At 42.3% G+C, this 17,989-nt stretch overlaps 1 protein-coding gene across 1 annotated transcript in view; it reads left to right on the top strand.

Annotated features, from left to right (window-relative positions):
* TRPS1 (transcriptional repressor GATA binding 1) overlaps positions 1-17,989 on the top strand; it is a 270,531-nt gene that overhangs the window by 63,921 nt on the left and 188,621 nt on the right. The window contains exon 5 of the mRNA XM_029063476.2: positions 1,389-2,518. Within this exon, the coding sequence (XP_028919309.1) occupies positions 1,389-2,518 (1,130 nt within the window). The remainder of the gene's footprint in view (positions 1-1,388; positions 2,519-17,989) is intronic.

The following is a 17,989-nucleotide window of genomic DNA, read 5'->3' as shown; positions in this document are numbered from 1 at the left end:
AACAAATACAACAATTACTATTGCTCTGCAGACAGTAATTGATCAATTTGCACTTTTCAATCAGTCATTGGTATATTTTGGGCTCTTACTGTGTGCAGAGCATTGTACTAAGTGCTTGGATTTTTAAATATTTACTTCTAGCAATTTCCATAAGCGTCAGCCTTCCCTTATGCGTAATTCTGATATGAGCAGTGTTCACATTTTTTTTTTTATGGCGCAGCTGTTGATGGGAAGAATTGCACCATTTGCCTAATACGTTTGCCCAAATCTGGTTGAAATTCAGTAATTCCCTTAGAGTTAGAGAATCAAATATGTCCCTTCATGGAGTGTGTCTGCAAAACTTTGAACATCCTCATTAAATCAAATCTATAATGACGTCTGAGGCCTCCACTCCTTTCTGGAAACTTGCCTATGAACTGCCTGTTGAGTGATGCAGGCTGTGAAGGGCAGAAACAGAATATGTAGGGGGCTGATTAAAGGCTTCTGAAAGCAAAATAGCATGAGCACTATGTAATTTCACTATTTGGAAAAAGGCACAAAGCTCTGGTGTCATTTGTGTCATGAAATATCCTGTTTTGGCCTTGGAACCAGTTGGACAGCCAGAACCAAACTGTGTGTGACGTCACAAGGCAGGTGTGGTGCACTCAAGGGAAGGGCTGGACCATTTGCTCTGAGACTGGAGGTTTTAATAACACTTGTCCTGGAACAGTCATCCCCCTTCCCACATCCCAAGTTGTCATAATGAAATTAATGTCTAAATGCAATGTCTCTATTCATGCCTATTTCCCTCTGTTTTGCTGGGACACCCACCTTGCCTGTAATTTTTTCCCCTACAAAAAAGATGATTTTGTCAAGGCATTTTATCATTAAAATTTTATGAAAATATATTTTCCCCTTCTTCCCTCCTCCCTAACCTTCTCTGTAGGAACTGTACAGAAGAGTTCCTTGGAGAGTGTCTGCATTAAGTAATCTTTGAGATGCTGTCTCTTATTTCTCATAGCAACTTGTAGACTTTGCAAAGAGGAGTCCCAAATGATTCTGAATGGTTCCCCAAGAATGCACAATGAATGAAGAATATCAAGCCTTTAAACCTAGATAATTGGAACTAGTTTTCTTTATTTTTATGCTATGTTTAAAGTATTGGAATTAGTCACTGTGCTTCAATAATGCTCTAACTCTCAAATTTGTATTCAGTCTTAACTTGAAGCAATAATAATTTTCTCAAACCCCAACAGGAGAACTGAGGGTGGGTTTAAGGAATCTCGATTCCAAAATTATTTTACAATAGGCCAATTTTTTTCTTCTTTTTGCGCTGAGAGAATACTCCTTTCTCTAGTCTCTGATGATCTCAGAGCAACATTTGGAATAAAATATTTCTTCTGTTGCAGGTTACTTCAGGTGGAACCTTTATTGGAATCGGACGCAAGACTCCCGATTGCCAAGGAAACACAAAGTATTTCCGCTGTAAATTTTGCAATTTCACATACATGGGCAATTCATCAACCGAACTAGAACAACACTTTCTGCAGACTCACCCAAACAAAATAAAAGCCTCCCTCCCTTCCTCTGAATCTGGGAAATCTTCGGAGAAAACCTCGAACAAATCCAGCCCCACCCTGCGGTCTTGCGATGCTGGAGACTTGGGAAAGTGGCAAGACAAAATCACCGTCAAAGCGGGAGACGACACTCCCGTTGGTTACTCAGTGCCCATCAAACCCCTCGAGTCCTCAAAATCAAACGGTACCGATGCCACCAGTTACTACTGGTGCAAATTTTGTAGTTTCAGCTGTGAATCCTCCAGCTCAGTCAAACTGTTAGAACATTACAGCAAGCAGCATGGTGGAGGCCGGCCAGCGGGCTTCAATCCAGATTTGAACGATAAGCTCTCCAGGGGCTCGGTCATCAATCAGAATGACCTAGTCAAAGTTGCAGAGGGGGAACCAGCTACCAAGGCAGAGAAAGGTTCCGGCACTGCTAAAAAGAAAGACTTCTCCGTCAAGGGAGCAGAGGATAATATGGTCACAAGCTACAACTGCCAGTTCTGTGATTTTCGCTACTCCAAGAGCCACGGCCCTGATGTTATCGTAGTGGGGCCGCTGCTCCGCCATTACCAACAGCTCCACAACATTCACAAATGTACCATTAAGCACTGTCCGTTTTGTCCCCGGGGCCTCTGTAGCCCAGAAAAGCACCTTGGAGAGATTACTTATCCGTTCGCTTGCAGAAAAAGTAATTGTTCCCACTGTGCCCTCTTGCTCTTGCACTTGTCTCCAGGGGCCGCCGGAAGCTCCCGAGTCAAACATCAGTGTCACCAGTGTACCTTCTCAACTCCCGATGTCGATATTCTGCTCCTCCATTATGAAAATGCCCACGAGCCCCAGGCGCCGGATGTCAAACAAGAATCGAATCACTTGCCAGGGGCTGATGGGCCACTGACTGTCAAAGAAAACAAGGAGCACTCATGTACCAAGTGTGACTTTGTTACCCACCTCGAAGAAGAGATTTCCCGACACTACAGGTAAGGAGGGGCAGGATGGTGGCAGGCAGTGATCTAAAGTCAGAAGGCAGGTGACCCAGCGACCCATAGCCAGAAGGCTGGTGACAGCCAGTGACCCCAAGCCAGAAGCCTAAGAAGCCTCTGGTGATGTGTGTTTCTCTTTCTGCTTTGAAACTCTCTTGCATCTCCAAGCTGTGCATGATGCATTTGTAGTCAGGATTTTTGTCGAGTTTAACTCGACAGCTATTTCAGTCCTGGACTTAATGTGGAAAGATCATTTTGTTTTCTCAGTATAGATGGTGAACATATTCAATCGACCCATTCTTCGTGCCCCTACTAAAAGTATGACAGGTTACCAGTGGGTTCTGCTTACCATGTCCCACAGAAGTTTGACAAAATAGCGCCCTTTTGCATATCAATAACATGAATTTGTAGAGTGCTTTTCTTTTCCTTTATTATTTTATTGTTATTTTGTATTGTTATTATTTATTTTATTTTTATTTTTCACCTTACCTATCTCAATTCGTCCTCACATCATACCTGTGATATGGAGGCACAATGATCACTCTTCTTGTTGTACAGATGAGGAAACTGAGGCCCATAGATGTTAAGGGAATTTACTAAGGTCACACAGCAGGCGCATGGTAGAGTTGGCATGAGAAGCAAGTTCCTTTGGCTCCCCAAACCCATGCACGCTCCACTAGAAAGCACTCCTGAGATAAATATCTTTTTTTTATATATTTTGCACCACATAATTTCAAGTCTTGGTGCTTTGCTGGTAAGTGCAAGCCCTGACACCAAATGGCTATCAAGCCATCACTTCCAGGCTCGGAGGCCAGGATTGTTAGGAACCAAACAACTCTCTGGTGTCAGGGTTGTTCCTTCAACTACATTTCTCACTGTCTCCTACCAAGCCTATGTGACAACCCCACCCCAGTAGCACTTTCATACATATCCGAATACTCTGTCGTTTCCCCTATCCGTAATTTATTTTAATGTTTGTCTCCTCCCCTATATTCTAAGCTCTTTGATGGTAGGGATCGTGTCTGCTTACTCTGTGTTACTGTCCCAAACTCTGGATTCAGTCTGTGGTCAATTAAATGCCTGACAGAAATATTGCCACTGTGGAGTTGGTTTGTACGTGTATGTTGGGGCAGGACGTCGGAGGGGGAGAGGATTTAGCTCTCATGGTCAAGTTCAGTCCTGTACCAGCTTATGGAACAACTGGTCCTGCTATATTTCAACCAACTCTGAGAACACTTTCCCTGCAAAATTAGAACTGGTGATTTCCTGCCAGCTGACTCATTGTGCAGAATCTTGTTTGGTCTCAAAGCCATAATCTTTTGGGGGCAATTATTCCATCCTCTTGGCGTACAGCAGAGCACTACACTGTCTTCATGGTGCCACATCCATCTCCCTTCAGCCTCACTGGTCCTTTGGATACCTCTCGCCTGACATCTTCAGATTTCCAGATAAGCTGTGGCATGCGGCTGTAGGAGTTAAAGGTAGAAACGGTACTCTGAAGAAGGGAGCTAAAAACACATTTCTTTAACAGCTTCACCTCCCTCACAAAGGATCCTTGTATATGTGCCAAACCAGTGATGACAGACCCAAAAGAATCAGTGGAAAAGACTCTGCTAAGGAGACACAGGGCTGTTCCCTAATTATGCCACTTAAAAGGCGGACATTTTCTAAGGCAGACGGAGCACAAAGCCATTCTCTGGCTGGAATGTCAAAACTTTTGCCCAACTGAGTAGGGCACTGCATTTGGCAACCATTCCAAAACCAGCAAGCAAGCTGCTTCTCATTTGCATTACTGTTCATGAAGCATATTGCAGGAACCTTTGTCATTAGTATGGACGAGGTGGGCGCCAGCTGAGATGGCAGGTCTTGGCCTGTAGTTCCCCATTTCAAGCTGCGCATTTTCCGTTTGGAGAAGATTTGCAGCAGCATAAGGTGAAACTTGTGGGCATTACAGGAACTACTCCTCGGTGTCAGGACTTAGATGGGGCACTGGCTCCACCGTCCAACATTTTGGCAGATGTCTTACGTCAGACATTCTTGTCTTGTCTTGTCATTGTCTTTTTGTCTCTGCCACTGCCTCTGTGTCTCTCTGATTGAGTACATACTTTAATGTCTGTGTTCATGTACACACACACACACACACACACACACAGTTGTCCTTTGAGCTCGAAGGAAACACCACTGATTGTGAAAGTCACATATTGGTGCATGCGTGCCCGAAAAAGGCCAGTGCTGTTCCCACAGTCCGTACCCAATTGTGTATATGCAAAGACTGCTTCTTGTGCTGTTATGTGTGTTGTTTGCAGTGCTTGATACTGTCTTCGCTTTTCCCTCATTTTTCCAAAGTCGTTTTGAAGTTCTTTGCTCTAAACGAGCTGCTTCTGCGGCAGTCTCAGTTTTCAGCTGACATGCAGCATTTCCTAAGACTTTCTAAAAGTGTATCCTTTGATTACATTTTCTCTGTCCTTGCTTTTGGTTTCCTAATTTCAGCTCAGCAAATGGCACCTGTGTAGATTTCCTCCTGCTGTCTGTTCTCCTCATATGTCCCAGGCAATGCACCTGAGTTCAGGCGAGCCTAGGCTTAATGCTAGAAGACTGACTTCGTTCTAGGACTTCTTTTTTTTTTCCCCAGCTGTTGATTGTTGAATGGAGCCTATAAGTGAGGCTGCTGGAAATGTTCAAAAAGTTGGGCATGGAGTCTATGAGCCTCATGACTCTTGAGAAGCAGGGCATGTAGGACTCCCACTCTGTAGATGTTTAGTTTGATCTAGAGTTAAACAATTTGACAGTCTCCAAAAGGATCTGTTATTTCTTTTTCTTTTGTTCCATTATGTGTCAGGGTGCTGCCTAGGTAACATTATTCGATGATTGTATTTTAGCCTTAGGTTATCAATATAGATTTTTGTATGAGTGCAATTCCTGCAAACTGGTACATCATCTCTTTTTTTAAAATGTATTTATCAGTTTGTAACACTTGGTTCGGCAAGCACAGTCATTTGTGTGTTTAGAATGTAGGCTGGTAGGGGATAATCAGCCCAGTAGATAAGCGTCTAGTACAGTGTTCTGCACACAGTAAGCAGTCTTTAAATGCCATCGATGGATTTATAGCAGTTCCTGATTTATTGTCTCCAAGGCTTTGAACAATGCTCCTAGTGTGCTGAGTTGGAAGAGATGCCCAAAGGAGCAGAAGAGGATTTTCCTACATGTGTCTCAGTCTCTTACTGCATCCTCTACTGTTGCTGCATGGGATAAATTGAATAAAGCCCCCTACTAATCCCTCCTTTATTACATGGGAGGTGGAAAATGGATAATGAGAAGAATTTGCAGATGATGTTGGTAAAACCTGCTTAGGAAGCGGGATGTGTTTCTCTGATGATTATGGTATTTGATGATTATGGTATTTGTTAAGTGCTTACTATGTACCAAGCACTGTACTAAGCTCTATAGATTCTCAGGACCCAGATGAGGATCAAAATCTGAGGAGGGAGAATGGGTTTTGTATCTCCATTTTACAATTGAGGAAACCGAGGCACAGAAAAGTTAAGTGACATCCAAGGACACACAGCAGGAAAGTGGCAGAACAGGGATTAGAACTCAGGTCCTCTACCTTCCAGGGCTGTGCTCTTTCCACTGGGCAACACTGCTTCAGGCTGTTTCTCTTATAGGTCTAGGCTCTCTTAGCCATATAAACAGTGGATGCCAACATAACTTAATAAATGTTCAATTTGATAGGAAGCTTTATGTTTGTTACCCAACTCGGAAACTCACCAAATCTATGGTGGCCTTCTGGATTCCCTTTTCTGCTTCATTGTCTACTTTCGGGTATTATTATTTTTAGTGAGTAGAATTTGGAGGTAGAACTATTACTGGTGAAAACTCCTGGTCTTGTGTAGCCCTCTCCGGATGTAGGCTGGTGCATGGCCTTGGTTTTCTTCATCCCTCATGCTTATTTTCAGGCCATAGCTCTGGGCTAACTTTGCAAAGTGATTCCGATTTCTCTGCATGTCTCTTGTGTTGGGCCTAAAGAATGCCCTTGAATCGTCAGGTTGCCTCAAGTTTCAGGATAACTACCTCAAAGCTTCAATTGATGTATGTAGTCATATGTGCTGCCAGTTTTTAATTTTTAGCCCAGGATGAACTTGGAAAGGAGCAGTGATGGGGAGTAGAACATTTGGGTGTCCTGACTTTGAGGGGGCGAGGCTTTGAGTGGATCAGGAGCAAAAGGAAATGGGTAAGTAGAGGGATAAAAAAAGGAGCAGAAGAAGATAAGGAAAGAAGAGGAGGAAAGGAAAAGGAAAGCAAAAGGTTAGGTTGAGCTGACAAAGAGCTCCTGCTTTTTTGTGGGCAGTAGTAGTGTTTATTTAGTTCCCATTTGGTGCCGTCCAGTATACTAGGTGCTCAGATAACTGGATATAAAGAAATCACATGTTCCTTGCCCATGTAGAACTTCCTCTCTAATGGGACAAAGACATGTAAAAGGTATTTACAGTAGTAGTCCCAAGAAATAATTGAATGTTCATTTGAATAGACCTATATGCGTGGCACTGAGGATGGTATAAACAAGTGTGGAAGTCTTGGCATTTGGAATGGATTTATATGGTTTAGGGCATTGGAAAGTTAAGTGGAGAAGGATTGTTGGAGGAAATGGGTCATGTTTTGTTAGTAGTGATGTGGGTTGGGCAGATCAGTGAATGTGGCAGCAGCCTTGGAATTGGGGTAAGTCATTTAAACCTCTCTGGGCCTTGGTTTCCCCATTTCTAAAATGAGGCTAGCAATGCCTCTCTCTCTCTCTCGCTTAGAGAAGAGTGTTCACTGTAAAATAGGATAACTGACATGGAAGCACTTGGGAAAAATCAGAAAGCCCTTTATTTTTGACTCCATGAATTTAATGAATGTATGGTTATTGAGAAGATGAGAAGAGGATGATAAAAACACTGCTGAAATAGGAAGGGAGGGGAAACAGACCCTTTGAAATGAGTCTGAATAATTTGGAGGAGCTCAAAAGAGATCCTGCCAAATGATCACACTTGATATATAAAAACAAGAGTGTTCAACCAACTCCCACAGGGTGTGATGGGCTTTATTGAACCTTAAATGTTCCCCTTATGGCCAAACAGTCAGGGAGGAGATATACTATGACCTTGATGCCTATTCAAATATTTGACTCCTGGGAGGAAATTCCCAGTTATTTTTCTCAACCACCATGAATCATTTTGGCCTTTGTGTTGCAGAGGGATTCCTGCTCTTATCATTTCTCTCTGAAGCAAAACAACAACCACATCTGGAGCAACATCTCAATGTCTGCATAATTTGTGTACTTAGTGTCTGTGAGGTTATAAGAACCTGAGGAGAGGCCATTGGCATTTACCTATTACCATCTTTTCTTGCAAAATTACCCACTTTTAAATTTTTTTAATGGTATTTAGCACTTACTATTTGCCAGGAACATCATTTGTCCTATCTAACCTTGATTACCATATCAGCCTCCTTGCTGACCTTTGACCTCCTGTCTCTCCCCACTCCGGGCAGTGCTTCACTCTGCTGCCTGAATCTTTCTCTAAAAGTAAGGTTCAGGCCATGTTTCCCCACTCCTTAGGAATCTCCAGTGGTTGTCCATCTGTCCCTGCAACAAACAGAAACTCCTCACCATTGGCTTTAAAGCACCTTGCCCCTCCTACCTCACTTTGATACTCTCCTCCTACAACCCAGCCTGCACACTTTACTGCTCTAATGCCAATCCTATCACTGTACCTTCCTCTCGCCTATCTCACCGCCAACCTCCTGCCCATATACAGCCTCTGGCCTGGAATCTCCCTCCTAATATCTTAAAGACAATTACTCTGCCCCACTTCAAAGCCTTATTGAAAGCACATCTCCTCCAAGAGGCCTTCCCTGACTATGCCCTCTTTTCCTTTTCTTCCACTACTTTCTGCATTGCCCTGACTTGCTCCTTTTATTCATCCCCCCTCCCAGCCTCAGGGCTATTAGAAAAAATGTAAAAAGATATACTATATTTACGAAATTCAGGCCCTAAGAAAAACAATATTCCCAGTGGCGCAGAGTTTACCAGTCCCTCCCTTCCCATTCCACCGTCTCCCTGTAGTAGTGACAATGATGTTGATTTAGAGCTTACAACGTGCAGGGCTGTGTACTACTACGTGCTGAGGAGAAGGATCTTGGCCCACATGATTCCTGGCTCTTCGGGGCTTTAAAGTCTAGAGGGGCAAGGCCAGACTGGTTGGGAAAGAGTCACAAAAAAAATCTACAAGAACAATACCTAGAAGAACAGCATTTAAGCACTGTCATTCTTAGCCAAGCCAGCACAGTAGTGAATAGGCATGGGAGTAGGTGAGGGAGTTGGGGAGGGGGTTGAGTGGTCCCTGTGTTTCCGGCACATATAATCCCAGGGAAAACTACCTTGCCCAGAATCGGGCTTGGCTCGCTCCGAGTCCTCGACATTTGATGGAAGTTGGCAGGAAATGGTGGTTGTGACAACTTGCCCTGTTGACATGGAAGTATCTTTTCCCCCATTCCTCAACCGCCAGCCCTCTCATCACTCCAGCAAGTGGCCACTTTACCTCCCATAAGGGCAACACTGGGGAGAAGTGAGTTCCGCACTTAATTCCTTCACTGATTCCCTTATAAGCTTAATGAGATTTGAGTAGCAGAACAAACCATTTGCCAACACATTTGAAAATGAAAACTGCACATTTTACCTTGGACTATAGATCTATAAAAAAATGGGGGCATGGCTTCAGCCTGTCCTCTTTGGTGACCAGCAGGTAACAATAGTCCTTAAATATGTAATATTATGAGAAGCAGCGTGGCTTAGTGGCAAGAGCCCGTTGGGTAGGGATTGTCCCTATCTGTTGCCGAATTGTACTTTACAAGTGCCTAGTACAGTGCTCTGCACAGAGTAAGCTCTCAATAAATACAGTTGAATGAATGAATGAATGAAGAGCTCAGGCTTGGGAGTCAGAGGACGTGGGTTCTAATCACGGCTCTGTCACTTGTCCGCTGTGAGAGTTTCGGCAAGTCACTTCACTTCTCAGTTCCTCAGTTACTTCATCTGTAAAATGGGGATTAAGTCTGTGAGCCTCACGTGGGACAACCTGATTACCTTGTATCTACCCCAGCACTTAGAACAGTGCTTGGCACATAGTAAACCTTTAACAAATACCATCATTATTATCATTATTATTCCATTATGATGACAGATATAGATGCACTTTCAAGGCCATATGCAGAGGGTATAGAATTTACATATGGGCCAATATGTATATGCACAGTGATAACTGATCATGCATTATAGATGGTCCACAGTTATTGATCTACAAGTTCCTCTTGTCTTGCAATTTATCCCAACATGAAAAGATGCTCTTTATCAAACTATAAGGTCCTTTGGGCAGGGTTCACATCTCCCACTCTATTTGTATGGTGTTTTCCCAAGCACTTTGTAAAGTGCTCTGCACACAGTAAATGATCAGTAAATTCCATCTATTGATTGATAAAAATGTTAAAGCTCTTTACAAATACACATTATCCAACCTCAGAACATCAGAGTATCCTCTTTATTGAAATTTGAATTTTTTTATAAAATCTTGTTTCCTAGCACACTCTGATCATTGAGAAGAGGAATCATACTTTCTAATTCTACTGAACTCTCACAAGCTCTTAAAACAGGATTCTGCATGTAGTAAGTGCTTAATAAATGCTATTGCTTGATTACTGAGGAATTAACTTTCTTATTTTGTGGATATTAAGGGGAGTACTTTCCCTGGAATATATTTGAAGTTGGGATTTGCTAGAGATAGAACCATTTCCATCCTTTTAATATCAGTAAGGAGAAATGTAGGAAAGAGTTGCCAATTTCTTCATTCCAGAAATTCAGTATTCCTCAGTGGATATTCTATGATGAGTGTCTCTTCACGGCCTGTCCATATGTCTTACTGGGATTGATTTAATAGTATCCCTTTTGAATTATGTGTATATTTTTCATCAGTTTTTTTGATCAGACTCTAATTTCATTTTGGTTGTGCCTAAAATATGTTTTAGCCTGTTTTTTGTTCCATCATAATACAATTTCATCCATCTGCAGTGTAACACTTAGCAGCTCCTCATCACTGACAACATTGCAGATTACAAGATGATTACTTTTTAAGATGTCTGATCTCCCTAAAACTATACTTAAATTGAACCACATTCATTTTTCCCCTGACATACTTGTTTGAGACTGTTAACAAATTGCACCTTAGTTCAATTTGTTATTATTTAAATATGCTTGGAAGCTGCTCAGCAGACAGATCACTGTGAAGGCTAACTGACTAGCTTTTACTGTTCCACATCAGCATCATGAATTGCCATAATTTATCAAATCCAGTCTTATGGTGTTTCCATGTGGTAAGCACTGGAGAAGTTACAGTAAAATTGGGAAGATCCAGTCTCTGGTAATCAATGTACAATCTAAGAGTGGGAGTGAGAGTGGCAACAGAAGAAATCTTTAAATTCACTAAACTGTGATTATTGGTGACAAGGAACATTATGACTCCACCATTTGCATGAGGAGCAGCATGGCTCAGTGGAAAGAGCACGGGCTTTGGAGTCAGGGCTCATGGGTTCGAATCCCAGCTCTGCCACTTGTCGGCTGTGTGACTGTGGGCAAGTCACTTAACTTCTCTGTGCCTCAGTTCCCTCATCTGTAAAATGGGGATTAAGACTGTGAGCCCCACCTGATTCCCCTATGTCTACCCCAGCGCTTAGAACAGTGCTTGGCACATAGTAAGCGCTTAACAAATACCAACATTATTATTATTATTAAATTGATCAGTGGTATTTAATGAGTGCTTACTGTGTGCAAGAGTACTGTACTAAGGGCTTGGGAGAATACACCAGAGCTGCTAGACAGTTCTCTGCCCACAACAAGCTTTCAGTCGCAGCATGTACATTGACTTGCCAAATCCCAAGTAATGAGGGGCTATATTGAGCCAAACTGAATTCCTTTTTTTTTGGCTCAGAATTTAATTTCCAAATTTGTCACCAATTTTTAATTAGGAAAAGTGTTCAGAAGGACATGAACTATTGGGCCTTCCAAACCTGGAAGTGCTGGGGGAGAAGAAACCAATTGGGTCAAGTGATCCAGGCTTATGCTCACCTCTGTGCTGTGGGTGTGGGCCATTAGCTCTCCCAATGGACTACAGGAGGAAGAGCGAGAGGAGGCCCCATGCTATCTAGCCTGTCTACTTGTTTTGTTTTGTTTTCTGTCTCCCCCTTCTAGACCGTGAGCCCATTGTTGGATAGGGGTTTTCTCTGTTGCCGAATTTTACTTTCCAAGCGCTTAGTGCAGTGCTGTGCACACAGTAAGTGCTAAATAAATACGAATGAATGAATGAATGAATGAATCTAGAGACTTGCCTATCTAAATTCTATCCTAAACAGTTGTGGGTCAGATAATTCAGCATTTGAATGTAAGGATGGGTCAGTGTGGCTAAAATTTCTTTTCTTGAGGAATTAATTAATAGTTCTTGCAGTGTGGCTTTGTGGAAAGAGCACGGGCTTGGGAGTCACAGGTCATGGGTTCTAATCCTGGCTCCATCACTTGTCCACTATGTGACTTGGGTAAGTCACTTAACTTCTCTGTGCCTCCTTTACAGATGAGGTAAAAACTATGGGCCCCATGTAGGACAACCTGATTACCTTTTATCTACTCCAGCGCTTAGAACAGTGCTTGGCACATAGTAAGCACTTAAAAAATACCATCATTATTATTATGCTGGGAACAAGTCATGGTGAGGAATGAGGCATGGATGGTCTTGAGGCCAACATGGCTCGGTGTGTTCCTTCTTGCCCCATCCCTAACTAACCAGAGGGAGGATGGAAGAAAAACATATGGGGAATACATAGGTATTTTCCTGGATGCAGTGACCTACTATACTGTAGTTTACCCATCCAACTCATAGACAACTGCTACAAGGTGTGGGCTTGGTTGAGTAAGTGGACTTTTCTCCAAGTCTAGGCATATCTTTGAGGGGTGGACACGGGTACTAAATCAAGGCTCCTTTGGTCCCTCAAATCTCCCCTAGGTCTATAGATACTTTGATTTTCCAGTATGCCCCTGAAAAAGCCAAAAGTTGACCGTTGATCTTGACAGTTGATCAGTTGTCAATTAGAAACGGGCATACTCATCAGTAGACAGCAAAGAGCCCTCTGTGACAAACCACTAAAAAGACAACAGGATGGATCTTAAATTCTTGGGTTGCTTCATCCGTGATGTGAATTTTAATTCTGAGGGCAGTCATTTTCTATAGTGAACTAATATTATGATTAAGGGGCAGATACTTGACTGACATCTTTAATGCTGCATGCATCAAGTAGACTCTCTGCTCCCCTTATTTTTTCACCAATTTGTAAAACTCACTAGCGAATCATGGAAGTGGCACTGTTAGATGAAAAGGCCAAGGCACTTTGAAATTTCATAGGGATGAATACACACATTTCTTCTGTAACACAAAGTTGGATTCTTTCATAATGCTACACTGAGAAGAATTTGTGCTGTACTATTTAGTATGTTAGGCTTTTCCTGCAAGAAAATTGATTTTTCCTACCATGGCTCTCTGAATCTTAACAGATTTATATTGTTGGGTGAATGATCCCTATCATCATTTGGGTTAAAGTGCATAGTGAAATGCTTATGTGTTCTGACAGAGTCCAGTGTATTAATAGCCAGAAAGATACAGTCTGATTAAAAATGAGGGATTTGAGATACATATAATGCTATCACTGTTTACCTCTCTGGCTAATTCCTTTTAAGTTCTGCAGGAAAACTGAATGACCTAGATGTTGAAGAGGACACTTCTAGCCATTTAATGCTTTGATAAGAAGTGCCCTGCAATATGGTTGATCCAAGGTGATAAGGAACTGGATTTAACATATTTCCCAAGCATCTTTATAATAACAAACAAGTCTCCTTGAAACACTGATGTGTTCCTGGTCAGGGTGAGAAACATTACATTAGGTGACTGCAACATTAGACGGTGGTGCCTCCAATCTTATGCCGTGGATCGGATGTGCTTCTTCTGTGGGCTGACTGCCTAAAGGTTAAATCTATAAAGCATTCCATTCATTCATTCATTCAGTTGGTTATATTGAGCAGAGCACTATGCTAAGCGCTAGGCATGTACAGTTTGGCAACAGGTAGAGACAATCCCTGCCCAACAACGAGCTCACGGTCTAAAGCAGTGCAGGTAACTCAAAGTACATAGTGCATTTCTCAGCCCTAAAAAGTTAATTCATTTTTCTGATCGTAATTCTCCTCAGGGTTTATGTATTACGCACCATCTGGGAACAGAGTACTGGATTAGATGCTTCATTAATTATTATAATCCTAGTGGAAAGAGCGTGGGTCTGACAGTCGGAGGGGCAGAGTTAAGACCTTGGGTGTGTCACTTAACTGTTCCTCCCTTTATCTGTAAAACAGGGATTCAGTGCCTGTTCTCCCTCCTGTTCAGATTGTGAGCCCAGTGAGGGACAGGGAAAATGTCCAACCCAACTATCTTGTATTTCCCCCCAGTGCCTAGTACATGCACTGTAATTATTATTATTATTATTAAATTGAATCCACAACTTTATTCAAAACCATCTCAATGTCATATACATTAGACTGGTAATATGAATTTCTTGCCATACCTCACCAAGGAGGGTGGGGAAGTAGGGGGAATTGTTGGGAGGAGGTGGGTCACTGTTTCCCAAGTGGGACTACCTGTAAGCTGCTCTGACCGTTTGGAATGCCCTAAGGATCTCGGGGGCTCCAAGTCATGCTACTATTCAGGAATTACACACCTCCTCCTTAGCCTGCCAAGGGGGCTAAGGTGCCCCAGGTAGAAATGAAAGGGACATAATAATAATAATTGTGGTATTTATTAAGTGCTTTCTCTGTGCCAGACACTGTACTCACTACCCAGTACTCAGTACCCGGGGTGGATGCAAGCAAATTGGGTTGGACACAGTCACTGCCTGGCATGGGGTTCACCAGTCTTAATCCCCTTTTTACAGATGAGGTATCTGAGATGCAGCGAAATGAAATGACTTGCGCAGTGTCACCCAGCAGACAAGTGTATGAGGCAGGATTGGAACCCATGACCATGGCATAGAAAGGCTTGGGGACTGATTATTCTCAGGGTCATGGTGGTCGAGTTTTAGTCAGAGAGGAATGGCATTCTAGGTAGGATGGCTTATGGGCAGAGAATGTATGTTATATTGTTGTATTGTAGAGAATGTATGTTACATTGTTGTATTGTACTCTCCCAAACACTAAGTACAGTGCTCTGCACGCAGTAAGCACTCAGTAAATACGACATAGCTCAGTGGAAAGAGCCCGGGCTTGGGAGTCAGAGGTCATGGGGTTCTAATTCCGGCTCCGCCGCTTGTCAGCTCTGTGACTTCAGACAAATCACTTAACTTCTCCGTGCCTCAGTTACCTCATCTGTAAAATGGGAATTAAAACTGTGAGCCCCACGTGGGACAACCTGATCACCTTGAATCCCCCCAGCGCTTAGAACAGTGCTTTGCACTTAGTAAGCGCTTAACAAATGCCATCATCATTATTATTATTATTGACTGACTGACTTAGTGCCCCACATCTGCCGCTCACATGCGGGTTGCAATGCTTATTTCTGCATCTGAAGGAGGTCAGAAGTTGACAGTAGCTTCACAGGGTCCCTGATGTACCTTATTAAGAGAGCACCTTTGACTGTCTTTTAAACAGTTTATTCTATGTGATTGTCTTTAGTCACAATTCATTTCACTGGTGATGAGAGTTCTTCTCTTAATTATTGGCGATGCCATAATCCTTTCAAAGCCTTAGTATGCCATCTAAGAAACTAGGATTTCCAGTTCATCGAGTGACAACCCAGTGGCTTGAGAGAGCATTTGTGTTTCTGGAAAGTGAGAGGTGGGTTCCCTTGACACCAGTAAATATCAGCTGCCTAAATCTTAAGGCTCTTCAGCAGCATCCCAGAGCCGAGATAGTTAGATTGTTATCTTTTTTTAATTGAAGCCCCAGGAGATAAAGCGACTGCCTTGAGTATATTCTGTGAGTCAGTTTTGAAATAGGTTTCTGGTCTCCAGTTAGAGGTAGGCTAAGAGCAGTTTGTCTTGTTTCCAAACCCAATAAATGCCACTGCAGTAGAGAGCCCCTTGTTAGAATCAAGACCCCTGCCATTTAAGTTTAATCATTTTTCCTTTTCAAACATTCTTTCTGTTTGATGATTTCCTGCCCAAGCTGAACACTGTCTCTGCTTGCTCTATCTCTAAATTCCCACATTTTAAAAAATAATTCTGGCAGTTTGACAGTGTCACCGTCAGCTGACAGTCCCTTTCAGGGCTGCCCTAGTGGCTTGGATCGAAGTAGTGTTCTTGCTAGGACATGTCAAGAGTCTGGGAGTTGGCCACCCAAGCAGGAATTTCAAACCGGGGCAGTGAACAGACCCAGACTCTGAGTCTCTGGGCGTGAGTGAGGCTTGGTGGGTGAGTCCATTTTCTGGGCAGGGGTCCAGGGGCCTGGACTCTGGGTGGAGGTATGAGTTGTTCATCTCTCCTAAAAGGGTGGGATTAAGATATCTCTCAGATCTGGGAAATGGGGTGACCTAGTGGAAAGAGTCAGGTTTTGGGAGTCAGAAAACCTGGGTTCTAATTCTGGCTCTGTCATTTGCCTTTTAGGTGACTTTGGGAATATTACTTAACTTACCTGTTCCTCAGTTTCCACATCTAGAAAATGCCCATTCAGGACCTGTTCTCTCTTACACTTAAACTTTGAACCTCATGTTGGGACAGAAACTAATGTCTGGACTGATTCACCTGTGTCGACACCAGCACTTAGTAGAGTCCCTGCCCCATAGTAATTGCTTAGCAAATACCAGAATTAATTCATCAGGGTTTTTTTTTTAGAGATTAGGGATGTCCAGATTTATGGGAGGCTCGAATTCCTAATTTTTTTTTTATTTGTTCTGTTAATATCTTGGAAATGAGGTTATTTTAGGAATAAAATGAGGGAACCCGGTGTCTATAGACGAGATTTCCTTGGGAAGGTAAAGAGGTCAGCCTGAGATCCAAAGATATCCAGGTTGTTATAGGGTCAGGGTGAGTGATGTGGTTGTCTAAGCAATATGGTTTCACATTCTTTTAGTAGGCTCCTTGTAAAAAGAAAGTAACTCTACCTCATTCATAAACAATTTATTTTCAAGATTGTTACTTTGGATTTACTCAGAATTCTAATTCTCTGATGCCCCAGCTATGATTGTCTAATGACAAACCCTAAATAGTGGTTTTGCCTGGAGGAAAGAGGGTTTGCTAAACAACAACAACAACAAAATTCAGTGAATTGTGAACTCTAATTTTTTAAGCCTCAATTTGCGTCTCTTTAAAGTGGTTTTGTTTGAATTTGTGTGTTTGAGATTCCCATGTTATTCTAATTTATAAACAGTGTGACCACATATATGGCCTCACCATTCCTAGCTTGAAGTTGGAGTGGGATGCAGGGAATCCAATTAAAGATTTTAGTTGTAGGACCCTCTGTTTTGGATTCCAGAAACAAACGGAGACAAAGGAATGGAGGTGTGTTTTTTTTTCACATCCAGTCAACAAGTAACTTCAGGCAAGCTTAACATTTCACTATACTGTGATTTGAATTGGAAAGTAGATGGGGCAATCTTCCAGGTACCATTTTGTAGTGATGTTTGGTATTCATTCGTTCATTCATTCAGTTGTATTTATTGAGAGCATACTGTGGAGCAGAAGAGGGTGCTAAGCGCTTGGGAGATTACACTGTAACAATAAACACACACATTCCCTGCCCTAATATCACAAACAACAGGGAAATAAAGCAAGCCTCTGACCATCTTTAATGTTATCCTTAAATTATAATCGAATTCTAAGAGTTCCAGTTTTCAGAAAGCAACCATAGAATGATTGAAGTGCATCATGACTCACAGTATGCCCAATTTGGTGTGCATAGGTACACATCCGACCTTCAGGCACTGAAGATGGCTTTGATAAAGTTTTAATCTTATCAGTATGACCGATAAGATGTTATCTGATCACTCTTTCATGGTCTGTGCTGGTAAAGATTGTTCCAGTACCCAGCAGTGTTGCCTTTTCCATTGCTTGGCATCGTAGTTTTTTTGACTCCTCCCATGTCTCCTTGCCTTAAAATGACTTTGTCTGTCTTGTTTTACTCTTTCCTGTCTGTTCACTGCAGTACCAACCTCCGTTATAGGTTTACTTCCCTGGGTCTTTAAAATGCTTGTTTACTTCATTGTTATGGTTCTCTCACTTCCTTTACTATATGGCAACCATACTCTGCTGTCCTCCATTCTTCACACATAATAATAATAATAATAATAATAATAATGTTGGTATTTGTTAAGTGCTTACTATATGCCGAGCACTGTTCTCAGCGCTGGGGGAGATACAGGG

Source organism: Ornithorhynchus anatinus, chromosome 4, assembly GCF_004115215.2.
Source record: "Ornithorhynchus anatinus isolate Pmale09 chromosome 4, mOrnAna1.pri.v4, whole genome shotgun sequence".
In the NCBI taxonomy this organism is placed as follows: domain Eukaryota; kingdom Metazoa; phylum Chordata; class Mammalia; order Monotremata; family Ornithorhynchidae; genus Ornithorhynchus; species Ornithorhynchus anatinus.
This window is presented reverse-complemented; position numbering and strand designations above follow the sequence as displayed.